This window comes from Dysidea avara, chromosome 9 (assembly GCF_963678975.1).
Source record: "Dysidea avara chromosome 9, odDysAvar1.4, whole genome shotgun sequence".
In the NCBI taxonomy this organism is placed as follows: domain Eukaryota; kingdom Metazoa; phylum Porifera; class Demospongiae; order Dictyoceratida; family Dysideidae; genus Dysidea; species Dysidea avara.
In genome coordinates, this window is record NC_089280.1 from 18,687,732 (window position 1) to 18,713,622 (window position 25,891).

Sequence of the window (25,891 nt, forward strand, 5' to 3'; positions counted from 1 at the left end):
GTCAAGGTACCAACTGAGCTACGATAAAATAAATGTGGACGGTGACCACAAGAATCACAAAATTATGTTAAACTGTTCAGATCATCTGTAAGCATCAAAATAAATTCGAATTCAATATACGTACGTACATGCTAATATGCCTGCCTGTAATAATATTATACAGTTATGTACAACTAGACACTGATCAATTCCCCTACACAACAGTGACATGGAATTATTAATTGTTGATGATGATGACTACTGTCTGATTCTATCTCTTGAAGAAGTGTTAGTATTTTATGAGCAGTGTTACTGTTCGTTGTGTGTTTGATAGTAGTATCATCTGTGTCAGTGTTTTGTAGCGAGTCTGGTGGTGATTCTGGTGTGCTGGCCTTGCTTGTTTCTAAGTCATTGTTGTGATTGTCTGAGGTGTCCAGTTCATGTGTCATCAAAGCGACCGAGTGTGGTCTAACTGGCTGATATGACTGTCGCTCATTGACTAGTCTCTTCACTAAATCTTGTAGTTCAGTAAGTTTACCCTGGACAAAAAAAACAATGAGAAGCACAGGGTAATTGCATACCATACCATCAGGAAAGAGTCTATTTTGTAGAATAGCTACAATACCAAGAAATAGCTGGTTTACATAAAGCCACTTGCTGTGAAGCCCTTCAAATGCTGAAATTGTTTACAAATTAATAGAAAGTGCTTTTGAACAAATGAGCTAATACACTTTTAAGTTTTCTGTAGGGCAAATTTTGGTGGGAACATGTTTCATGAAACATTAGCTGCTACCATACAAAATTAGTTCACCTGTTTTTGGTATGCACACAAATAAGACTATTATTTTTACTGCTCTGAAAGACCCTGTTGTAGGCAAGAAATAAATTTTACAAATGTTATGGATTCCTGGAGCATGCCAAAATGTGCAGTCTATGACAGGTGTGTATATGTTTGTCGGCAGCACAAGTACAATTGTATGTACCAATGTACGTACATACTTTAGTGTTGCCTCTGTTTAATGTAGCACTGGGGAAAAGCCACCCTCAAACCTCAAGAGGAACGGCAACTATTCCAGTGCAAATGATTGACATGAAATATACAACATATTCTTATTTTGTACAGCATAAGAGTTAGTTGAAAATCTACAATCTGTGATGAATTTTGTGTTAAATGTGACTGGATCTGGGAAAACCGGTCTTATTGCCCATATCAGCAGATTCGATTTTTCACCAAGAGCACAAAGCTACATGAATAAACTTACAATCAGAAACAGCTAGACTTGAGTGGTCTGCTTTTGCCGGCTGCTTTTTCCAAGCCCAGTGGCGATCTGTACCTGTGGTGTGGGGCCTTAATGGAACTATGGTCAGCCTGCCGGAATGGCTGTATGTGGCTGTACAGCTCTGTGGTGTTTACTAAAGACCTGTACTGTGAACTCCCTTTCATTTAAGCCAGTTTTGATACCTGAACGGTCCATAACTTGGCCTAATTCATCCCTACGCATTTCTCTTCAATTTTTTTAACAGCCTCTTGCCCTCCTTCTGGGCCCTCACCTCCCACCTCATTTGGAGCTCGCCTTATACAGTCAACCTCGGTTTAAACACTATCTAAAATAGTGGGAAACTTAGCTGCTGGTTACTTGTACAGTGGATGATGCTCTGGAAGGTAAGGAATTGGTGTAAAACATGTGAAAATTTGGTACACATAGCTTCAACCATTGGCGAGCTACAACACACTAAATATTTATAACCGGCATTTCTCGATACTTTAAAATAGGCAATAAGCCCAGTTTTCCCAGACTGGGTCACAGATTATGGTAAGAGGGCTTCACTACAAGTGACAAATTGCCACATGTACTTGCCAAATGTTGCATATAACCTAATAGCATACCAGACTACTTAAGAAACATTACTACACATGAATAGTATGGACAATTTCATCTCGTTTCTGTATGTATGTATGTATGTATGTGGTAGCTTTTAGAGACACAACAACAAAAGTGTTTTAATTTTTTTTAATCACTAGGTTTCTATAAACACTAAGAAATGTCGGTTTTAAGTATTTAGTGTGTTGTAGCTCGCCAATGGTTGAAGCTACGTGCACCAAATTTTACAAGTTTTACACCAATTCCTTACCTTCAAGACTATATCCACAGTAGAAGTAACCAATACTCAAGTTTCTGGCCATTTTAGATAGTTTTTAAATTCAATGTTAACTGTAGCAGGCGACCTCCAAAAGGGGTGGGAGGCAGGACCAGAGGCAGGCAAGGGACTGTTTTAAAATATTAAAGAGGAAGGCGTAGGGATGAATTAGGCAAAGTTATAGGCCATTCAGGTCTCAAAATTAAAGAAGCACAGGTCTATATTCAACACCATGGAGCTGTACAGTCACATACAACCATCCCCAGGCTCCAATAGGGCCCCCAGACCGCTCATATGGATCGCCACTGGGCTTGGGAAAAGCAGCCAGAAAAGTAGACCACTCAAAGCCTAGCTGATCTTGATAATGAAACTTGATAGTTTATTCATGTAGCTTTGTGTTTTTGATGAAAAATCAAATCTGCTGTCATGGGCGATAAGACCTGTTTTCCCAGACCCAGTCACATATGTGTACAACCATAGTGATTTTTAGCAATCATATTTCTAGCATAGTTCAAGGGTAAATCAAAAGCTACCACCAGTGTAATATACAAATCATCTCTTACAAAATGCTTGTAGTAGTACAACTACATGTAGTTAGTGTCTGACATCGAAACCACTGTGACTGTGACTGAATTTTCCTAGTATAAAATTGCATATTTTACAAATATGGCCATAGCTATTAGGGCTGGGACGAATATTGAAATTTACTTTTGAACATTTGCTAACAAAATGTTTAAACATTGGAAGTTTTGGTGTTAGTTGTAGGTTTTCTTGCATTTATGCACATTCTTCATATATTCTATCTTTGTAATCCTGTGTAATATAGTTTGTAAGCATTTGGAAATGCAAAGCAGCAGTACTGAATGACACATTCAACTGATTGAAAATGGGAATGTCTGCTATACTGCAATCATGCATAGGTAAATACCAACTAATGGCTAAAAGAATGTTTTCCATGCATTACCTACGTATCACTTTATAAGGTATTTTAAGGCAACTACTATGGTAGCAAGCTAAAGATGGTTTAAAAGTGGGTGTGGCACACGAAGATCGATCGTGAACAGACAAACATCAATCGTGCGCAGCTGCAATAAAGGTAACAACATTTATTTGTTATTCTTTCGTAGACTATGAGTGCATTACAAAGCTTCAAAAGATAGTTTTATAATTCAAAGTTTACTTAACCTTCGAACCCACGAAACATTCAAAGTTTTGTCCCAGCCCTAATAGCTATAGGTATGTCACCATAATCAGGAGGTACCAAACCAGAGAAAGTTGGCCACGTGTCACTCAACATCTCAGAATAATTCAACCCAAAAACCTCAGTACTGATATAAAGTATTCAATACGAAAATCCTAGAGCCCTTCTATTAGATACTCAAAATACTTTGTACTGATACGAATATCCTACATAGCTATGTAAGAAGAATGTGACATAGGATTTCATAACAATGATACCAATTTCAAGCTCTTATGCTTGGATGTGCAATCACATGTAGCGTCACAAGGCTATATATAACATGTGATCATCTGTTCCACTGTATACAGTGTCACAGTTGCAACTGAATAACATGTGTACCTGTAAAGTTTCTTTATCCTGAATCAGTTGAGTAATAAATCGATCCTTCTGATCGAATTTCTTCTTTAAAGATTCACGTTGGGTTTGATACAGTACTATATACTCACCTAAAACATATACACCACTACAACATGTCTATGTAGTGTGGTGTAACATTTACCAATTGTTTCTGTTTCACTGGCTAGTTGAATATTAACATGTTCGTACTGTTGTAACTGGTCTAATAGATCAGCCTTCTCTGTCATGAGCTGAGTGAAACGTTCCTGTGTGGATTGTAGAATAACATAATTGTGGTGAAAGGCTTTAAATTATGTAGTAATACAATAGAGATTTACGTACACTTACCAGAAATAACTGGAAAAGGACAACTTCTACTAAAGATACAACAGTAACTACAATCCCTGTGTGACAAGGGTTATTTTAGGAAGTAGTTACAAAATTTTTAATTTGAATTTATAAAAGTTTTCTCGTGGAGTTTCAGTGCCTCTATGCAGTAGCTTTATACAATAGCTACAAATTGGTTATAAAAAGTTTACCATTAAATTTAAGATTGTTTATTCACGAGCAACTTTCTTGGAGTTTCTCCATGAAAATATACCACTTTATAGTAGCCAGCAATTGCTCGTTGCAATGTGGTTTATAAACAAGGAATATAAAAGCATCAAATCACTGTAGGTTTCACTACACTTACTTGTAAGGCAGCAAAGTTGTTTTGAAGTTGTACAAAATTTTGTGGAGTTAGTTGTTCCCATGTTAATACCCCACTTGTTGATGAACTGTCACCATCTCCTGTAGTTTGATTATGGTCATCATCAAGTTCAGTTCTATCTTGTTGTTGGTTTACTATCCTACTGTGTTCTTCTGTTAGAGCATCCAGTCTGGCTGCTAGTGCATCTCTCTCTGCTTGTACCTGTCTCAATACCTCCTGCTGTAAGAGAACAAAATGGCTTACATGACAGTGGAATCTTCCATAAAGACATAGGACAAAATACCAACACCTAAATTTGTCTAGTAAATGTCTGGATATTATATTATTGTATGTCCATATACGTAGTACGTACACATTCATACAAATGCTCTAATAGAACAATTGTTACATTATTTAGGAGTACTATATGAATAATAGGTATATAATATCATGATACAAGGGTTCAGTAAACAATGGGGCATTACTAGGAAGTGGTTATATTAAACCTGCTCTAAAATGCCCTAGTGAAACAGGTGAGCCAAGTTGGATGATTGATTGTAGCCAACAAGCAACTTTATTTCAAAGCGACCTTACCAGAAATTAAGCGACCTTATTACACAGTGACTTTAGTGTACACAGGTACCACTGCAACACACAAGGACATACTTCACCAGTGGGGGAAGGTGTGGATGAGATAGCTGGTGGCAATGAAAATGTCAGTCCTTCATCTTCATTGGAAAGGTCACCCATAAAGTCTGTTGTGTCATGTGATGAAGATTGCTCCTGTTGCTGATGCTGCTGTTTCATTTCATCTCCCACAGAGATAAGCTAATAATATAAGAACCAGTCCTCTTAAATAGCAGTGTACACTGAGAGATAAGGTACTCAAACCTGTTGGGATAATTGCGAATTTGCCTCTTGTTCCTTTTGGCACAATTCCATTAGTTGTTTGTTCTTGTGTTGTTCACTGTGTAGCTCACTAGTCAACTCCATGTTCTGGTGACTCTGAAATGTGTTAAACAACACAACATGTATGATACAGTTAAATGTATACGCTGGCTAGCACACCAACGAGATATACGTACACATGAATTAGAGCAAGCCTTGTCAAAACAAATCATATTGTACTGTACATACGTATGTACAATTCTAGAGCAGGTAAGTCTTCCTGAGATAGGACGTAGACATAAATACACACAAGCACACATGCACATGTGCACTACACAGAGACACACACATGGGTTGGATCCAGGAGGTTCAAAGGATTCCATGGAACCTCCTTTTGGAAGAGCATTCTTATTTTTATGAATGAGCTGTTGACACATTTTTCTTAAACAAAACTCATATGCAATAAGTGTCTCTACAAATACTTATTGTTTTAATGTTTTACAATTACATACTTCTAAAGGCTTCACTTGCATTTCAAAGGCCTAATGCAGAGGAGATTGGAGGCATGCATATGAGCGTAATGGTTTTGTATTGAAAAAGCGTACCGAGCATCTTTGAGTGCTGCCTGATTAATGAAGATACATGATAATGGCACATTAAACTCCACTAAATAGGATATTTTTAATTGGCCTACCTAGAAATCACGCAAGATCTTGTGCCAGGCTATGGATGTTGATTCTTCATTAGTAAAAGAAAAACAGAGAGAAGAGTTTCACTGCAGAATAAACAAACACCCAAGAAGTCCCCCTATCCAGAGTACTTCACAAAGACTCTAGTGGTATGCACTCTGGTTGGGGATCACAAGAGACTAGAAAGGTGAAGAAAACCTGCAGACAAATGATGCAACAACCAGCTGCCACGAAAAAAAAAAAAAAAAGTAGTTGAGATGAGCATCACAGCCACCATTCAATGTTGCTGCCCTCCTTCAATGCTATACCCCACCTTATGATATCAAAAAATGTAATTAACATGAAAATATTTTACGTAGTACCATTTACTATGCTTCCAACATCCTCTGGGCCTAATGGTATAATTTAACAGTGAAATATTGTTGAAGAGTGATTATTTGTTATGAAATATTACTAGGTACATAGCTAGACTGAATCCCCCACCCTCCATTTTAAAAGTTTGGCTCCGCCCCCGCACACATGTAACAACACCACTCACTCACTCACTCACTCACTCACTCACTCACTCACTCACTCACTCACTCACTCACTCACTCACTCACACACACACACACACACACACACACACACACACACACACACACACACACACACACACACACACACACACACACTCACTCACACACACACGCGCACACGAATACTACACACTTGCATATATGGACACACAACACACACTTATATATGCATACCATTTTAACAAAACCTTCCTGGAGCTCTGTCAACTGCTTCTTAAGCTCACTATTCTGTAAAACTGTCCTGTAAATGAAGATAACATGTATGCAAATACATGCAACACACCACAGTATTACTATGCAACCATACTGTATGTCAAACATAGCAAGTGTATGGTGACGTACCTGCTGATGGTTTCCTTATCATTAGTGATAGTGTGTAATAGTTGTTGATTATCCACACTTTGTTCCTTCATCCGAGATAATTGTCCTTCTAACTTTGTAACTACTGCTTCTTGTTCAGTGTTGAGTCTGTTATTAAAATAAACCTCACATGGTAAGAAGTTCCCTAAAATGGATGTCTGAAAAGCAAATAATCAGGACACTTGTCCATAGCTCTAGTGTACATGCTCCCCAGAACCTCACTATTAAAGATGCTACAGTGTGGTAGAGGTGCACTGATATGACATTTAGCTGATATTCTGATAACTGATATAAAATAATATTATCAAGCCAATAAACAAAGCCAATTTGATATGGTAGTATAGACCTTTTTTCTCACAATTTTCGCTCTAAATTTAGTTATAAAGTGACAGTGTGGGACTTAAATCAACAGTCAACATTGCATAAATAGGCACTGCTAGGATAATACTAGAGCATGAGTGCCCATAAATAGATGTTTATGTATATCTGTATCTGCTACATATTTACACATGTTACTGATCCAATATACAATAAATAGGCCAATATAGCCGATAACCAATCTGGTTATCGGTAGACCTCTACAGTGTGGTACCAAGGTGTCTGAAAGAGCAGAGCTCCACTGCATTACAAAGTTACCTTATTGCCATTGTACTATACTACACTACAGACACACACACGCACACGCACACTACATTCCACATTATGGTGATACATCAAATGGTGGATGGGTTGGTAGTGCTGTAATCTACATACTAGTGTTGTTTTAGTTAACTAAAACTATAACTAAAAGCAAATCCATATTATAACTAAAACTAAATATATAACTAAAAAACAGCAGAATAATTTACTAAAACTAAAAGAATTAAGAAAGATAACTATAACTATAACTAAAACTAAAACAACAAAGACGATATAACCATAACTAAATCTATAACTAAAATGAATTAAGAAGAATTACTAAAACTAAAACTAAAATTATTGAAGAAACTAGTTATGACTATAACTAAAACTAAAACTCTTTACTAAAACAACACTATGTTGCTCAGACCACTGCACGTATAAGTTCACATATGTTCTACAGGTGGACCAAAGCACAGAATGAAACTGTACTGCTAAAACTAAATCTAAAACTAAAAAGAATTGAAAAAGATTACTAAAACTATAACTAAAACTAAAAGATTTTCACTATTTTAACTAAAACTATATCTAAAACTAAATAACACAGAGAATATAACCATAACTAAATCAATAACTAAAAGGAATTAAGAAAAATTACTATAACTAAAACTAAAATTATTGACGAAGCTGACTATGGCTATAACTAAAACTAAAAGTCCTTACTAAAACAACACACTACTACATACGTACATACACTGTTTATTCAACCAATGACATGAACAGATATAATATTATGGAAATGCTGGCACTAGGTTCCTGGCTTTTCCATTGTTTAAGCATGCATGGCCATTGAAATGAAAAATTACACAGGCGACACATGTATTAGTGTGTACACACTATACTACTAGTATTACACAGTACTACATGGTACATTACACACTATACACCTTGTACGTACATACTGTATACACAGACTAGTACACATACATACATATTATGTGCACGGAACTTACTTGCTTAAGTGAGAATTGTTCAACACCTTGAGAAATACAAGCATAAACAATACAGTCATTATAATTGTGTACATACACACAGACCTGTTGTTGCAATTGTTCCTTCAGTTGCAATATCTCATGTTGTAGCTGTTGTTCTTGAGTCTGTGAGGCCACTTGTAGTTCTGATAGTTGTGAACTAGACTTAGCCAAACTGGTGTCTTAAAACACAAACCCACAATCAATTAGTACACCAGGTAATTATTATAATAGCTGTACCTTTCTCTGACTGCAAATAAGAAATCTTTTCTACAGCTGCTTTAAGTTGTTCTTGCTGCTGTGCACACTGCTGCTGGAGTATCATGCACTGCACCAAAAGAGGGTGTGGCCCATGCAATAGCTAGAGGGTGTGGCTGGTACCTGCTGATTGTACTGCTCCTGTTGCTCTCGTATTGTGTTACTGAGCTGACGCACCTCGTTCAGAGCTCTGTCTCTCTCAGTGGTCACTCTTTGAACATTAGATTTGGTCTGGAGTATATAGAAGACATGCAGTTACTAAACAAGAATAAAATGAATTCAAAGATTTATGTTCTTAATACAGTCATATACGTAGATGTATACCATTCAATTCATCAAATTATAGAGACATAGTTACAACACGAGTTACACAACAATGCAGCTACATATGTACCTGCTCTAATTCATTTGTTAACTTTTGTATTTTCTGGTCCTGTGATGGGTTACTCTTGCTACTTGATACACCACCTCCACTTAACTGGAGAAAACAAACATACATATAAGTGTATATATTATAAACCCTCGATGACAGAAATAGGATTGTGCAACTTGTGTCTGTGTATGTACATGTATAGTGTGTGTAATTTTAGGTGTCTGGTAGGTGAAAGTATCTACTTACGTACAAACATACCTGCTGAGTTAATAGTTCGGCCATGTTCAACTTGGCTTGTAGTTCAGCATTAGCTGTCTGTACTTGTAGCAATTCTGCAGCCTAAAATGTGAGTGGGGCTAAAAGCATCACATAACACTACTGAATTATACATTACCTGTAGTGTTAACTTGCTGGTCATTTCAGCATTCTCCTGTTTACTCTCATCCAAACTGTACCTATGTACATACACATGCACGCATGTGCCAATGCACACACAAAGTCTTTTACTTTGTTTCTTGTAACTTGTGCTGGGTTTGTGCTAGTTGTTGTGATAAAGACTTCATTTCTTCTTCTTGCCTGGATCTCTTTGTACTCAACTGGCCTTTCTCTTCATCAGCAGTTTTCAACTGTAACTGATATGTTCTTAATTCTGTCTGTGATTTGCTGTGCTCTCCTAAAATAACACAGATATTATGATCATGCATATGGGTATGAAAGAACACTCGCTTACTCCCTTGCTCGCTCACACACGCACACAGCTTACTGATTTTATCTGAGAGTTGTGTTTGTAGGTGGTTAAGTTGTGCCTGTAGCGATGATTTCTCTGAAACCAACATGTTCATTGTCTCAGTGTGTGCCTGTAGTAAATGAACAAACACTGCAACTAATAACTAGACACAGCCTTCACACCATGGAACCATTAACTCAAGAGCTGGTATGGAATTATAACTGTATGTAGCGCTTACAAACCAGGTACAGTACAGTATACATATCCCTAAAAATCATTCCTTTGTTCCACCAGCATTTGTCACACTTATATACATATAATTCCAGTAGTGGTAATATAAAATGTATGTGCATAAAGTCTGATTTTATCCATTTGTGTTATTGGTATGTGGAGGGGTAATGTGTTAGTGTAAGTAATATATGTGTATATATATATAACCTGTATTTGTTGCTGAAACGATTTCTTTTCAGCAGCCCACAGTTTTCGTTCCTCTTCCATCAGATCAGTAGAGAGGTTAGTGTCACTAAGTGAGTGATGACTGTTAGTTGTCTCCATGGAGTAGTCCCCACCAGACAGGAAGGTGGGGCTGGAATTGTGGTACCTCAGTGGCTGAGATAACATCCCATTCAGTTCTTTTGACTGTGCACACAAAAGGTAGCAGAATTCAATATAGCAGCTAAAAGTGTGTGTACATTATTTGTGTATGCAATTATGCATGTTTACAGCAAATGTACATGCTGTTACTCACAACTAAATTTAAACTTGCTATTTCTATAAATCCTTTTGTTGGTGGCAAAAATAGGACACCTGTTCTTGAATGTATAATAGTGTGTAGTGTGTATGTATATGTGTAGTGGTGTATGTGTATTGATATGTATATGTGGGTGTGTGTGAGTACACATGTTGTATTATAGCATGTGTGTGTGTCCCTAAGTGCATGAAAGAGACTTACAATTTCTCGTAATCCCCTTGTCGATGGCAATGTATTGTCAACAGGTGGAGACAATCCTTCCTGAAGACAAACAACGATACCGCTAAATCATTTGGAATTTGCAAGTAACTTTTATGTTGAGTGTGTATGTGCGTGTATGTTAGAGGGAGATGGGAAGGTATAGAAAGACAGTGTCACACGAACGCACGCACGCACGCATACGATATCACAGGCACCAAACTCTGCATCCATACACACATCACACTCTCAAGGAATCCTTTGAGTTAAGATTCCACTGTGGTTACAAAATGGAACACACAAATACTACTACCAACCTAGCACTGGCAAACACCATCTACTTAGACAAAATAAAAAAATCCGAATACGTGCACTCACGTGGCGTACAAATATTCAAATACCTAAACATTAAAATGCACCACACGTTTATATTAAATGTTTATTAATTACCATGGAAACTGATAAACTTTTATCTGAAGTAGCCCTTTCTCCAGTTTTTAACTTGGTCGCTGACTTGCTCTGGTACTTTCGGAACTGCAAAGAAATGAAATAACGGAGGTAAAGATGAACGGCTTCTCAGTAAACTTAGCAACGAGGATTCCGAAACATGTTAGTGTATATTACACGTATAAATATCAACTAACTAGCTTATTGCCGGCTTTCAACTTTTCTTCTTTATTCATTTTCGTCCCTAACAAAGGGATAGGCGATAATTAGAAAGATAGGCATTAGAAAGAATTAACCAACACCCACAATCGATTTAACTTATGTTTGCATTCTATTAAACGGGAAATATGGTAAGCTGCCTTTGCGTATTCGTACTAGTAACCATTACTATTCCAGAGCACTGAGGACCATTTAGATCAGGCCACCGGTGGTGACAATGTACGACAATGTGCAGGCCTAGATTCCAAAGGTATGCAAGCGGCAAGGTTCCTTCCGGTGTAGAAACTTTTTAAACAGACTAAGGTGCCATATACTTTAGTAATGGTACATTTATTTGTTGTAGAACTGGAGACAGCTTATGAAGTATTTATGAACACTCAAGGAAACATCCCTACAACTGAGTTACCAATCATCTTCAATACTCTAGGGATCTCACTGTCTGAGAATGATTTAGAAAAGGCTATCAAAGATGCCGTAGGTAAGTTACATTATTTGTAAGGCTGACACGAATAGTGTGAATATTTACTTGTTTGATAAGAAATATTTGTATACATTGTACCTTTAAAAGCTGCTGAAAGCTGTCATTTTTAAAGCAAATACATGCACATGGAGGACCCTTCATTGTGTACATTGTAATAGTATCAGTTTGTCTCTTTCCATCTCCTAGTTATACAGAAAACTCTTAACGGATAATTTGTTAATTAATTTTGAAGAATATTTGATTGCCAAAATTTGATATTCATTTCAGCCCTAATCATTTGTAAGATTCTAAAGGAAACTTAGTGACATAACATGGATACGAATTGCCTTATACCACAGAGGGTAGTGAATTAACATGTCAAGCAATTCAACGTTTTTGTGCCCTTACAACCAACACTGATTTTAGTTGACAAATTAAGTTTTATGAATATCTTTTGGTCTCACCAACGTTTCTTTATTAACAGTCCTTTTGGGAATTTTTCTGTTACCCATCTGGGTTATCTCAATATTCCAAGTTGCTTTGTTCATTATTTTAGATAATTATGGAGAGTATCTTGAACGTGATTCATTCATGATGTACATGGAGCAGCGTACCCATCAATGGCCATCACATCTTGATGTCATTGAGGCATTCCGAGTGTTTGATCACGAGGGTCAAGGCTACATCAAGACTAGTCAACTGAAGAAATTAATGCAATCAGCCCAACTTGGGGTGGATGAAAATGCCAGTAAGGAACACTACTGCTTGTGAGTATAACACCAGAAGGGTCAAGACTGGGTGACCTACATACATTATGATCACAGCATCAGAACATGTATATGATATACATATAGATGGGCAGTGCGGATGATTATCAATCTTTGGCTAGCTACATATAGAACACAGAGTGGAAGTATCCACCATCTACCAACAGGCCACACTTGTAGTCTCCCTAGTGAGATAGTGACTAACAATCAAACTCTAATGGAACATGATGTATGAGTTAGCCAGTCATGATGTATAAGTTTGGGTGGAATGCAGAGGAAATCTTGGATCCCAGGCTGTGTGGCTCCTCAGGCACTCTCCTAGACTACAAGCTGTCTATGGATCAAGCCACCACCTGGTTTGGGATTTTTTCTGGGATTTTTTCTGGGATTTTTCCTGCATTCAACTAAGTTTTAGTATCATGTTTCAGTCTCCTTGCTACACAGGCTTTCAATAGCCTTCTTTGCAGGTCCCTATTGGGATAGTCACTAATAATAAATCTTGTCAAAACTGATCAGTGTCCTCTATTGTTTACCAGAGGAGGTCAGTGTTGTGCAACTGAACATGTTACCTGTTGTTGCCACTACTGTACCCTTTTGGCACACTAATACAGAGGGTATACATATGGAGCATGCACTTGCTTTTGAAACAGGTTTGAACTCTTGGATCTATAATTCCAGGGCTATAGCCAGACTTTCAGGTTCTTTAGATGAAAATGGACCTTTTTGTGTGCAGCATTTTTGAAAATAGTACATAGATACCTGAATTTGGTATTTCAGTTACTAAAAAAACCAGTAACACAAATGTTGAACTTTTGCTACTAACATTTCGGACTTTTATGCTGAAATTGTGGACTGAACCCCTCCCCTAGAGGCCTGAATTCACACATTATAGAATACGATATACTATCATTTCTCTGTTGGAAGGTGCTGTTTACCATACAGCAGGTTATTGTTGCAAGGTCCAATTTTTTTGCAAAGCAACTAAAAATAGCCTCCAGCATAAATTTCTATGATTGTGATATCTACACTCAAAATCTGCAAGCAGAATTTTTGCAAGTTAAAAGTTTGGTTTGCAAAAATTTGGACCTCACACAATATAATCTGCAGTACTGCAATTAGATGTCTTCTATTTATTTCACACTGTAGTTGATGCTCTAATACAAGACTCGTGTCCAGATGGGGGAGATGACATTAGTTATGAATGTGAGCACACCATCTTAATGGCTTGTAATTCAATATTGTATTCAATTTCTATAGATTTTGTCGATTCAATCAGACAACAAACCGAGGGTAAACTAGGAGATTATGACACAGAGAAATAAAGCAATTACATGTACAATAAACTTTTGAATATGCACAAACAAACTCATCATTGCAATAGTATACAGTTAAAAATATGGATGTGTAAAGAAGTATGTATGTGAATTGTCGGCAGAAAGAAATTATGAATTACTAAATTACGGTGAGCTTACAGGCCAGCTCTTTTCTTTAAAATTGTGTCCAGCACACTTGGGCATAGTGAGTGTAGCCATAGTGCTACTCTTGTTGATAGAGAACATGTCACAACATCTCTCCTTTTGTACACAACTGCTTCAAGTATCTTCTTAGCAACTGAAACAGGACTAACTCCAGACTGAGTAGTCGAATCTGTAACTGAGAAATAAACCAAACAATGGTTACTGTACAATCAACCATACTGCTTTACATGTTTGTATACAGGGACACCTATGTAGCTTGTTTTGTTCTCTCCCACAAATATACAAACTGAGACAGATGTAATAAGAAACTCTGAAATAGAGCACATTGATAGTCAGGACACTATTACATGGTTTCATTTGTAGCTATTCTAAGAGTGCAAATTTGTTTAGTACGTCTCAAATACAGAAGTTTGGTGGGGTTGGCAAATGTACACTGTTCGTATATTATTGGCTGCAAGGTACTCTCGCCAAACTTTTAATCTGCAAATTGCTTGACAATTTGTTTCACCAAAAGTTAAGCTTTGTCAATCCAACAGCACACCGTACAACTAGGTGGGCATACCTTGATGTCTTGACCCATCAGCCGTCAGAGCATTAGCAGACAACATAGTGTTAATATAACCAGGTGAGATTACTGTAGTCTGTATATTATACTTCATCAACTCCATCCTAAGAGAGTCACAGTATCCTTGAAGTGCATGCTTGGAAGCAGAGTCTGTTGACAGAAGTCAAGCACTTTAAACCATTCTTAACAGTCTTACATGAAGTTCTTAATGGCATTCCTAGTTTTCCTTGTACGCTACTAACAGCTACAATATGTCCACTACCTCTTTCAATCATGTGTGGAAGAAAACCTGAAACATATCAAAAAAATGGCAGCTTATTTTGAGTGTTTAAGGTGACATACATTTTGTTAGCATCACTGGACCGAAGAAATTCACCTCCATAATTCGACGGTCTACTGTTGAATCTGTTTCCACAGCAGTGCCACGGGAACTGATGCCAGCATTATTGATGAGGACATCAATGTGTCCAAATATGTCCTGAGCTTGTTGGGCTTTAGATGGAATAGACTTGCTATCCTCCAGGTCTAAGTGAATCACTTGAGGTGGAAATCTGACCACTTTTCCAACTGGCTAGACATAAAAAAATCGGCATAGCCATGTATATATTATTTACTTGTTCCAATTATTATAATGCAAACATGCTGTTAATTAATATTATATAATGTAATTGTTACAAAAACGCTTCAGTCCCAGAGAGTAGAGCCATTTTATATCTGCATAATTATTCTTTTTCCTCTAAAATATAGAGGGGAAACAATTCTTTTTCCTCTAAAAGTTAGAGGGAAAACAATAATTATGCAAAAAAACACTCTAATAGAGCATACACCTCCTAAGCAGTGTTGATGCAATATATGCTATGTTAACCCACCATAGTCTGGCAAGCAATTCAGCTGAAACTTTATGGTTACAAAATAAGTTGTGATATACACCGCAACCACAAAATATTTAAATACAAACAACACATCTTCAGCTAAATAAAATTTCATGAGAAAACATCGTTTACATAGCTAATGTGAGAACTGTAATTGCAGAGTAAAACATGAACGTAGACTACATTGCTACAACACTAACATGTATAACACACAGCTAGAGCTCAAAGACACTTCTTCTGAGTTACCACAAACCAATAGTAGTTAGTCACTACCGTAAACTCCGGTTATTAGGCGCATATTGCTTGTTAAGCGCAAACACTTCCTGTTAAGTGCATATAATTGAAATCACTCCAGCAAGCTTGTGCTATGTGAAATGGTAGCAAAATACCAATACAACAAGCCAGAAGCGTCACAGTACACTCATACTTCACCAGGTACGTGTCTAGCAGATACCACCACCTGTATTAACGATAACTGCACCTGACTTTTCAGGACTATTGTTTCCTTGACAGAAGCAAGCTATTTGACTGAACACTGGTGTCTAAATCACTAGAAAAACGTGGTGGGTACGAGTAATACTCTCCTAGCAGAATCCTGTTACAATCACTTATTAAGTGGATGCGCTTAACAAGTGTAATGTATTTCACAAATAATTCCTCCGAAAATTATAAGCACATGCGCTTAATAACCGGAGTCTGCAGTATTACAAATTGTCATGCATCAGATTTTTTTTTCGTGGGCCCTGATATGAAAATACATTGAACACTACCAGACTATGGTAGGTACTGCATAGAAATTACATTTTTGAGTCCATATACCTCAGCTTCATTGGTCAGCTGAAACTGTATTCTCTCCAGTTGTTCCGTGTTTCTGGAGCACAGGATAAGTTTCGCCCCAGCGGCATGAAACACCCTAGCACAGGCTACATAATATACAGACACATACATTAGCAGTATGCAACTATAGGACTGTATACCATATGCATATTGTCTTAAATTATGGCCCAGATTTTATAATGTTCCAAGCAACTTTTTGCCCTGAAAAGAGACTGGCATTTATATACAAGACTAGCAGTAATGTATTTCTTGGAATCATGATGTTGTACTCCCCTTTATATATTCCTCAGTATATAACATAGATTCAAAGTTTAAAGAAAGGCCATAAAATGCTTTTTTTACTTCATTGTTGATATTGTTGGTTGTGACATATTGTACAGAATTGTCTGCACTAGGTGTTCAGTTGAGGTCTGGAGTTTATTCAAAAACCTCTGTTGAATGCTCTATACCCCCAGCAACTACACAGGACCAGGAATTTATATGGGACTGGCCGTAATTCGAGGCAATACGGCATTATATATATGAATGGTGTACATTGTATATAGCACTGATTTGTTGCACATGTGCTGTAGACATCATTCATGATCATATGTGCACAGTGTGTAGGCAGTGTGTGTATAGGCACAAACATATTATGCATGTGCATGTACTGTTAATGGCTTAAAACTGCCAGAAGGTACCTAAATGCATATGCTTATTGATAAGTCCCTGATGTTAAAGGTACAGGGTGTATAGGCTGAAATTGCTTCTCAAATGCATTTTCGTGAAGAATTTACTATTTAAAGATAGCATTAGTGACCATATCATGAAGGAGTGGCAAAAACAAAATTTACCAACTTTCTATTTAAGTGTACAATATGTGTGTACATATGCACTGTCTGTATACACAGTGACTGACACACTGTATGGTGTGCAAATGTAGTTTCCATATGTTCACATTTTCTACAGGAAGCCACAAAGTGCATAATTGCTACAACCTTTTTCCAATTTGCACAAAGAAACATGAATATGTTAGCAATTATACTGAGTTGAAATTTTGATTGGTCGCAAATAATGTGTCAGACATTTGAATGAAATTTTTGCAACGTTTTTGGCAAGTCAAGCAGTACTACAAATGAGCCAAATTTCAATGACATAGGGTTGGGCAATATAACAATGTATCGTTACTATCGTGATAAAACATGAGACAATAACTGTATTTTTACACATTGTGATATATCAAGTTTATGATATACCATGATATATTGTTTACAAAATGAAGGCATTAATGTAGCTGTCTTACAAATGCAGCAAATTACATTAATGATATGGTTGTATGTAATTTTTATAGCTTAAGGGGTTGTTTTTGGGATGGATACAACAACACAAGAAAACTTGTATTTATTAATATTACATGATTTTTCTAATTTGCATGTAATATCGTGATAATATCGAATATCATCATAAATACATCCATGATATATTGTCAGGCCTTAAATTAACGTGCAGTCAACGGACAAAATCCACATAAATAGCACAAAATCCACACAAATAGCACAATGTCTGCACATAATGAGTTTTGGGTGGACACACATGTCCTTGCAAAACCAATAGTGGTAACATAAAGCTGATGTGTACATGTTTGTGTTTGTAGTGCTAACAATAACTGTCACTTGGTTGCTAGAAGATACTACATTTTCCCAACTCAAGGATTTACCAATGCCACCTCCCCTTTGCTATCACTGACAGCTGTAATGACCACAACCTGGTGATTATGTTGTTGTATTTATCCTCAAAACTTTCAATGGAAACTCCCTATTCCAATTCCAGCAGTGTAAAGCGCTCCTCTAGCTCATGTCTGTACAATTTGACTCTATATCTGTACATTTGTGAATATGTAAGGACATTTGTCCTCGGCACCTTAAAAGTTAAATTAAGGATCGTGGTGCACTTTTTCAGTATCTAGGGTGACTTTATCCACAATTTATTTGAGGGATTAGCTCAACATGTGTACATAAATAGGGATAAAATTCATGTAAATTTCATTCCAAATCAACTCAAGGGGGTGTCACGTCAGCACACGCTGCAGGTAGATCTGCGACTGTAGTCAAAGTCTTGACTGGGGAAAATTTCACCTTGACCCTTGACTTGCAGCATTTATCGTCCTTGACCTGTGACTTGAGCATTTCTTGTCTAACTTTTGACCTCTGCTTATTTCTCTATTTTCCAATACGCACCTGTGCTTGTAACCTAGTATAATATTTTCTTGGTGTGTGCTACCAACAACGGTTTTCCTCTTTCAGAGGTGAAAAATGTATTAACCAGACCTGTTGGGACCAAATACTTAGTCCTGATTATGGAGGTTTTTTCTATTGTGTCCTTAATTCGGGGAGTTTGTTAAGAGAGGTTCCACTGTAGTTTTCGATTGTGGGTTTCAAACTTTCCGTCTCGTCTTGACCCACTGTATGAGCTATTTTTGTGGCCTTGACCGTTGACTTAGAGTTTGACTACGGTCGCAGATCAACCTACAGTAAGAGCCTGAGTGACACCCCTTGCAACTGAGTAGCCCAAAGAGGGCAACTCATAAATAAAATTGCATCACTTGAATTTTCTGATAAAATGTTTACTATTCATGTGCGTTTTACCATAGATATTATATAATATTTGTGGTTTTACTGTGTATGATTGATACCTTCTCCCAGGCCAGAACTTGCTCCTGTCAGTAGAATCACTTTGCTTTCGATTGACTTGTATCTTCGACTGATTTTCCATGACTTATACTTTCGGTAGCATAACACCAGTAATCCAAACAGTAACAACAGCTTTGCAACCCCTCTGTCTCCCCACGCGTGGTACAAAATGAACGTCAATATCTCCATACTTTGAATAGTATACGGAAAGTAACACGGACTTTGGTGAGCGTGTAATAGAACAACGACGTTCTCAGGACGTTCTACTCTGATTCTACTGCTTCTATGTGGACAAAATTACCTTCTTCATTATTGTCAGTGCGAAGGATTTCTTTTCTAGCTTGTAGTAATTCATTTCGTGTGTTTTCCGACTTGCCAATGGTGTCTCGGAGGCTGAACAACGAGCATTTCCAGCAGTTGCTTACTCCAGAGCTAAAAAGACTTGGTGACATCTTTCAGAAACGTGGATATCAGCTTCGTTTGGTTGGAGGGGTCGTGAGAGACCTACTACTTGGGAACAAGCCGAAAGATATTGATCTGGCTACGGAATGTACTCCAGAAGACATGGTGAAAATTTTTGTGCAGGAAAATATTAAGTATATACCTACTGGGCTGCAACATGGAACAATCACTGCACACATAAACTCAACAGATTTTGAGATAACCACTTTGAGGATCGATCGTGTAACAGATGGACGTCATGCTGTGGTCGAATTTACTGCAGACTGGATGGTTGATGCCGAGCGAAGGGATTTAACAATCAATGCAATGAGTTTGGGTTTTGATGGTACTCTTTATGACTACTTTGATGGTGAGCATCATTTGCAAGAAAAGAAGGTTATTTTTGTAGGTGATCCTGTCAAACGAATCAAAGAAGACTACCTGAGAATCTTGCGGTATTTTAGATTTTACGGACGAATTGTACCAGAAGCTGGTAAACATGATGCTGCCACGTTGGAGGGAATTCGTAGTACAGCAGATGGCCTAGACAGTATTTCTGCTGAGAGAATAAGAGAGGAAATGAATAAGATAATCATTGGAAATCATGCACCTCATCTAGTTGAAGTCATCTACAAACTTGGAGTGGCTAAACATATTGGTAAGGCTCGGGTCAAGTACTCCAATAGAACATACTGTGTAGCACACACAATAAAATTTTTAATCTTTAGTAGCTAAGACCCGTAGGGATTCAAGTCATATAAAGTAGTAAAATTAGATGCAATGGTATGGTATTACAATGTAGTCGGAAATCTCCACTGTACTATATCTTCTCACTACTTTTATCACTTAGATCCCTATAAATAAATAATTTGTCTTGTATCCCTGCTGATCTTGAGTGAGTGATGATTGATCAGGGGCATGGTTGCTGTGGCTTGTTTTCTAAAAACTGGTGCAACTGGGTATTTAAGGGCGTGGTTGTGCTCTATTTTAATGAACCAATTGTTTTGAGTGCAACTATTTGCTTCCTCTTTACAATGGCTTAAAGTTTGTCGTGTTTAAATACACTCCTCTAAGGAAAGTGTCAGTACGGAAATAAACATTTCTGTATGGTTTTTTACATGAGGAAGATTATAACCAGAAGATATGTAATAGGCAAAGGCAAGCCCTATAATGCACATAAGTCACATTAATATTGAATCAAAATTTTGATACTTTAATTGTTGTATTGATATTGTATAGTAAAATCACAAAGTGCTGTTTATTATTCTGGTTATCACATGCTACATACACTGTAGTTTAGCCTCTAGCCTTGTGACTGTGGTAAGGTTGGTAGGCAGACCAAAAATTTGGTTTTGATTTATAAAATTCAATATTTTGATCATTCTTCTGTAAAGGATTTCTTGTTTCAATACTATGTTAGATGTCAAGACTGATACTTTTCGTCACCACATAATAGTGTTGGGGATAACGCGTTACGTAATAATTATTACTTTTGTGGTAACTAAGTAATAAAACGAAATACGCTATAAAAACAGGTAATATAACTCAAGTTACTTTACTTACAAATGTAATGCATTACCTACGTAAGTAATGAAGTTACTGTAATGAATCTAATATGTAATATTATTACTACAAGTAACGAAGTTACTAATCTTGTTAGTAATCCACTGAATAACACCTAGCCACAATGAAGTAATGAAGCTTACTGAATGAAGCTTAATCACCAGCTTCTTACTTGTAACCAAGATTTGCACATTGTCCAACAATGCAATCATGTCTCGTGATTAGGTGATGGTTTCACACGTGATAGCTTAAGGCTGTGGACACAAAGTAATATAATATGTAATATTATTATAGTTACTTTATTATATGGGTAATATGTAACTGTAACTAAATAGTTCAGTTGCAAGTAATATGTAACGAGTTACTTTTTAAAGTAATTGCCTCAACACTGATAACTGATAACAGTATGGTAGTACTGTCTAGCAAGGATAATGCTGCCAATAATATTCATCCAGAGAAAAACATTCTCGGTACAATAAGACCACCTCATTATTGAGGTCATGAGTTTTGGTCCCATTTATTATTACCGTAGTTTGTAGTCCACTTTCTGTGAATGGTGTTTATTGGCTTTGTTGCTAATTTGTAGGATTATATTGCATACAAGTTTGTTTTTTTTTGTTGTTTTTTTAACATTATATCTAAATGTCAATTCATCAGTAACAATCAGTGATAACTATTAACTGATTCAGAAGTATCTTCGTTTTGAATAGTATTATATAATCGATTACACAACAGTGGTTGCTTAAGGAGCATGTATTAAAGGTGACAATAGCTCTCTTGTGTTCAGGAACTACGTACTTCTTGTTTTACCTTTTAAGTTGGTATTACCTTGTATCAGGGAATGTCGTAATTAAATGAAAGGGTGTAGACTAACAAACCATTTATAGCAAGAGTTGCTTGTAGATAGTCAAGCATTTTCATTATTTGATATCCTTGAAAATAAATCACTATCCTGTATGTTTACTGTGGCCAGCTTAGGTTTACAAAAAGCTGGTCACAGTTGAGCCGTATATAAGATATATCTTAAAACACAGTACATGTATACAATCACTGGACTGGACTACTAGACTCAGCAACTGGTTGTGGTTGTTACTAGCTCCTGTAGAATATGTAGGTGAAACTAAAGCCTATTCATTTTCAAAGTCTGTGCAAGCTTTCATTAAACAGGTAGCTGTTGTTCGCTAATCACTCTTACAAAAGGACATATAGTTATTGACTACAGCTGTACTTTAAATTAAATTCACCTTTAAAGCCAAATTCTTGGCATGGTCAACAGTGAATCTCCAGGCTGCCATTCTCCTTAACACGAGGCTTAAAGTGCATGCATTGTTTTGTACGCGAGCAATGTGAGTGCTCCAGTTGCCTGTTCTCACTGTCAATGAACATTTTTTGAAGACCCCAGGATATGGCAAGGTACAAGTGCTCTAGAACTAGAAGGCTTATGAAGATTTATTGATTCAGTCTGCCGTGAGGCAGAAGGACATCACTTGCCAAAAAAAGGCCATGTGGGCAGTGTACAGGAAACATAACATCAGTTTGGAGTGCCCATAGATACCAGAATATTTGCTGAAAAACAAAACACATGAGCCCAGTATTTCAATCCACCAGTAGTCTTGTGTGTCAAACGGTTTGTGTGGGGGCAGCAAATAAACCATCTGGTCACTGTTGCACACTTTCCGTGAACTCACTGGAATGTAATTACATTACATCACGGTATTGTTTTGTGCCAAAGATGATGTAATAATCGTTCCAATCACCTTTGTGAGCAGACTAAGATGAAAATTGTACTGGTAATGTCCTGGTGACGTATTTGAAACATTGCCGAATGTCTTCCTCGACAATTCCGCCGTTTCATAAATCTGTAGTGAACCATAATCACTCCTATACCAACGCTTTCTGTACTAGGGAGACAAGATCCTAAACCCATGGTGTTGTTAGACTTTCGAAAAAGTAATCTGTAGCCTAGATTCAACTCTTTATTACACTAAGAATTTGAATAATTGGTGTTTGTTTCGTCACAGAGTCCGTGAAGTGATCTGATTGGCTCTGCCAACATTCCAGCAGTGGTCACGGAATGTGTGCAACGGTGACCAGACGGTTTATTTGCCGCCCCCACACAAACCGTTTGATACACAAGGCTAGTCCACCAGTTCAATTCTAGTCCAGTTCAGTGATTGCATACAACTACAGGTACACAGCAAAGAAAACAATACTGTGTTCAACTAGCATTTTAAGTTAAGTACAAGTGTAGATGTATGAAAACTAAACAGGTATATGATTTATAATTAACAATCGGTGGATGTGGTCTACATAAGTTTGCAGGCAGCAAGATTCATTTTCTGTAAGTGGGTGTGACTCGTGAAAGTAGCTGGCATGACCATGTCTCATGCAACAACAATCGGCATATGGCTCCACGTAAACCTGCAGACAACAGCAAACATGGATTCATGCATTAGTAGAGTGGCATAGCACATAAATATGGTGATTTTGTGCACTTTGTGAGAAAAGCATCAAACTAGGTGCATAGACTGTGCTACTGATGACATTTATTTTACCATTACATATTTGTTGGTGACCTTTATAGCCATTTTTACATTGAAAATTCACCATTCTTGTTTTACCTCCCCAACAAAATATTTTTGTTCACGTTTTAATCATTTCTATGACACAAGTGAAACAATACTCAATTTAGACAATCATTTATATATTTGCCTGTGCATTGAGAGTAATGTACACTGTATCTATTCATTTCATTTCTGTACCATTAAGCATACATGAGTTATGTGTGCTTGTTTGCAATATGATATAAATGTAGCTTCACTGTTGCCATTTCTACGCTTAAATAGCTTTCTTGTGTCCCAGTAGATAAAGCTGAAACTTTTAACAGCCCATTGTTCTCCCTCCAGACACCATAAAACACCACACAAGTATGAGAAAAGTGGGGGATTTGCTTAGTGGTATAATATGAAGGATACTTAGCACTGTGTGTTTTTGATAGGACTACCGGACAACCTTAACCACAAAGAACTCAACATTGTGTGGGAGAGAAGTAGACAACTTCCTGTTCATCCAGTCACTATGCTCACTAGCCTATTGGACAGTGTAGACACCACATGGGCAATGATGATGAGATGGAAATACTCCAACAATGAAACTAAGATGGCCAAATTTGTTGCCACTCATAGAGACAAAGCCAAAGACCCAAGTACCACCATAAAATATTTCCAAAACTTGTTAGTTGATCGTATACCATTAGACACAGTCACTGAGGTGCTACATTATGCTGGACTTGGTGAGATGGCTGCAGAGTTGCAGAAATGGCAGGTGCCATTGTGCCCCATTAATGGAGGGCATCTCAAGAAAGTTGGGATAAAACCTGGTCCTCAGTTTGGAAGAATACTGAAGGAAATAACTGAGAAATGGAAGGAAAGCTACTTCACTCTCTCTGAAGAAGAACTAACTCAAGCAGCATTGAAATATAAACATCAGTAACTTGGGGACTTCCCCGTATTTTGTTATGTAATTTGTTTACTTTACGTAAAGTATGATTCATTTCGTACCGAACTTATTATTTATCACCGTTGTTTACTCATCACAAAACGCTGTAAAGGATAATGTTGGACTATTAAGACTTCGGTTCAGCGTTCAGGAGGTGGTGCCTTTACAGACAGTATGGTGTCAACGGCATTTCCAGCGTCGGTTTGTTCTTGCTGTTCTTGGGAGGGAAGGAAATGTGATTTTCACCCGTACATTTACGACGTGTTAGGTCTGTTGCTGATGATCGTATTTGCGTTGATCACACTACAGTCTAAAGGATCACGGGCTGTTTCGCGCGTATTTGGATGGGGTTTCGCGGTACTCTACTCGTCTACGTCGTATCTCGTTAATCGTGTGTGTTTCATGTGGCACGGCATCATAGAACAGATCGTTACCCTGTGGCTACCCATGGAAATTTTGTTGATACCTTGGGCACGCAAAAGCCAGGATCACCCCATCAAGAGGAAATGCACCAAGCACAGGAGACTATGTGAATTGTGGATAGATTTTTCAGAGCTCCTTTGCTATCTATACCGATTATCTGATCAACTCAATCCTGTACTTGTGGACTGTTGCTGTGGTTTTGAGAACTACCGGTGTAAAGGATCTAGAAGTATGCTTACAACATATTTGTTTGAGCACCTTGATTCTGTACCATTAGGATATGAAAGGTTTATTGCATGCCTAAAACAGTGTACTGAAAGGCCAGATTGCCACCTTGGCCATTGCAGCTTGTTAGAACTGCTTACATGTGACGATACTATCCTATTAGAATCGGCAGAATACAATCATAATTTAGTTATACGTGAGATAATTAAAAGTAATTTACCAGAGTTTGTGACGATGACTGATGTAAATCAGCTGTTACCACTGCTGGAGAAAAGACAGCTTCTTACTGATGATGACAAGGATGTGCTCAGAAATACAAGCACTACAAGTTGTGCTAAGGCTCGGTATCTACTAACAGATTTCCTTTATAGTAAAGGCCACCAGGGTTATATCAGATATTATGAATGCCTTCAGGAAGAACTGTCACATTCTGGCCATCGTCTAATTCTGAAGATGATAAATAAATGCCTAAAAGAGCAACAGATATGCATCCCTGAGGTATGTGTGGATCGAGGGATGCGCATTTGGTTTAAAGCCAAAGGGATTTTAGGTACTAAAGAATATTTTCAAG

General features: G+C 37.4%; 4 protein-coding genes across 7 annotated transcripts; 2 read left to right on the top strand and 2 right to left on the bottom strand.

Annotated features, from left to right (window-relative positions):
- Positions 1-62: 62 nt before the first annotated feature.
- LOC136267393 (golgin subfamily A member 2-like) lies at positions 63-11,600 on the bottom strand. Of its 2 annotated transcripts, XM_066062531.1 has the most exons (21): positions 11,501-11,600; positions 11,307-11,390; positions 10,860-10,919; positions 10,346-10,546; positions 9,944-10,037; positions 9,688-9,853; positions 9,575-9,635; positions 9,439-9,519; positions 9,202-9,285; positions 8,931-9,038; positions 8,790-8,877; positions 8,616-8,731; positions 8,532-8,557; positions 6,883-7,008; positions 6,715-6,781; positions 5,277-5,390; positions 5,052-5,213; positions 4,389-4,625; positions 3,858-3,960; positions 3,698-3,804; positions 63-518 (listed from the first exon to the last, which is right to left on the bottom strand). In XM_066062531.1, exons 1-21 carry the CDS (start codon positions 11,537-11,539, stop codon positions 174-176), a joined length of 2,469 nt encoding a protein of 822 aa, XP_065918603.1. In that variant the 5' UTR covers positions 11,540-11,600; the 3' UTR covers positions 63-173. The 2 variants fall into 2 exon arrangements, with proteins under 2 accessions (XP_065918603.1, XP_065918604.1); XM_066062532.1 differs by lacking the exon at positions 10,860-10,919.
- LOC136267396 (calmodulin-A-like) lies at positions 11,503-14,206 on the top strand. Its single transcript, XM_066062537.1, has 6 exons — positions 11,503-11,653; positions 11,700-11,772; positions 11,866-12,000; positions 12,539-12,730; positions 13,896-13,952; positions 14,007-14,206. The coding sequence occupies exons 1-6, from the start codon at positions 11,651-11,653 to the stop codon at positions 14,069-14,071; spliced, it is 525 nt and encodes a 174-aa protein (XP_065918609.1). The 5' UTR covers positions 11,503-11,650; the 3' UTR covers positions 14,072-14,206.
- LOC136267395 (dehydrogenase/reductase SDR family member 7B-like) lies at positions 14,077-19,390 on the bottom strand. 2 transcript variants are annotated; one of them, XM_066062536.1, is made up of 6 exons: positions 19,173-19,390; positions 16,484-16,587; positions 15,135-15,363; positions 14,989-15,081; positions 14,790-14,942; positions 14,077-14,402 (listed from the first exon to the last, which is right to left on the bottom strand). In XM_066062536.1, the coding sequence occupies exons 1-6, from the start codon at positions 19,357-19,359 to the stop codon at positions 14,218-14,220; spliced, it is 951 nt and encodes a 316-aa protein (XP_065918608.1). In that variant the 5' UTR covers positions 19,360-19,390; the 3' UTR covers positions 14,077-14,217. The 2 variants fall into 2 exon arrangements, with proteins under 2 accessions (XP_065918608.1, XP_065918607.1); XM_066062535.1 differs by having other exon boundaries at positions 16,466-16,587.
- On the top strand, positions 19,381-24,738 carry LOC136267394 (CCA tRNA nucleotidyltransferase 1, mitochondrial-like). Of its 2 annotated transcripts, XM_066062534.1 has the most exons (3): positions 19,381-20,269; positions 24,173-24,379; positions 24,431-24,738. In XM_066062534.1, the coding sequence occupies exons 1-3, from the start codon at positions 19,456-19,458 to the stop codon at positions 24,664-24,666; spliced, it is 1,257 nt and encodes a 418-aa protein (XP_065918606.1). In that variant the 5' UTR covers positions 19,381-19,455; the 3' UTR covers positions 24,667-24,738. The 2 variants fall into 2 exon arrangements, with proteins under 2 accessions (XP_065918606.1, XP_065918605.1); XM_066062533.1 differs by having other exon boundaries at positions 24,173-24,738.
- Positions 24,739-25,891: the final 1,153 nt, after the last annotated feature.

Excerpts from the sequence above, each read along its gene's own strand:
- LOC136267393 (XM_066062531.1), bottom strand. The coding sequence starts at position 11,539 with ATGAATAAAGAAGAAAAGTTGAAAGCCGGCAATAAGCTA. Across the intron at positions 8,732-8,789 it reads TTATTTGCAGTCAGAGAAAG|ACACCAGTTTGGCTAAGTCT; the intron begins GTACAGCTATTA and ends TTGTGTTTTAAG. Across the intron at positions 3,805-3,857 it reads CAGTGAAACAGAAACAATTG|GTGAGTATATAGTACTGTAT; the intron begins GTAAATGTTACA and ends TATATGTTTTAG.
- LOC136267396 (XM_066062537.1), top strand. Across the intron at positions 12,731-13,895 it reads TGGGGTGGATGAAAATGCCA|TTGATGCTCTAATACAAGAC; the intron begins GTAAGGAACACT and ends TTCACACTGTAG. Across the intron at positions 13,953-14,006 it reads AGATGACATTAGTTATGAAT|ATTTTGTCGATTCAATCAGA; the intron begins GTGAGCACACCA and ends CAATTTCTATAG.
- LOC136267395 (XM_066062535.1), bottom strand. The coding sequence starts at position 19,359 with ATGGAGATATTGACGTTCATTTTGTACCACGCGTGGGGAGACAGAGGG. Across the intron at positions 15,082-15,134 it reads TCCAGTGATGCTAACAAAAT|GTTTTCTTCCACACATGATT; the intron begins GTATGTCACCTT and ends GATATGTTTCAG. Across the intron at positions 14,943-14,988 it reads AATGCCATTAAGAACTTCAT|ACTCTGCTTCCAAGCATGCA; the intron begins GTAAGACTGTTA and ends TTCTGTCAACAG.
- LOC136267394 (XM_066062533.1), top strand. The coding sequence starts at position 19,456 with ATGTGGACAAAATTACCTTCTTCATTATTGTCAGTGCGAAGGATTTCT. Across the intron at positions 20,270-24,172 it reads TGGAGTGGCTAAACATATTG|GACTACCGGACAACCTTAAC; the intron begins GTAAGGCTCGGG and ends TGTTTTTGATAG.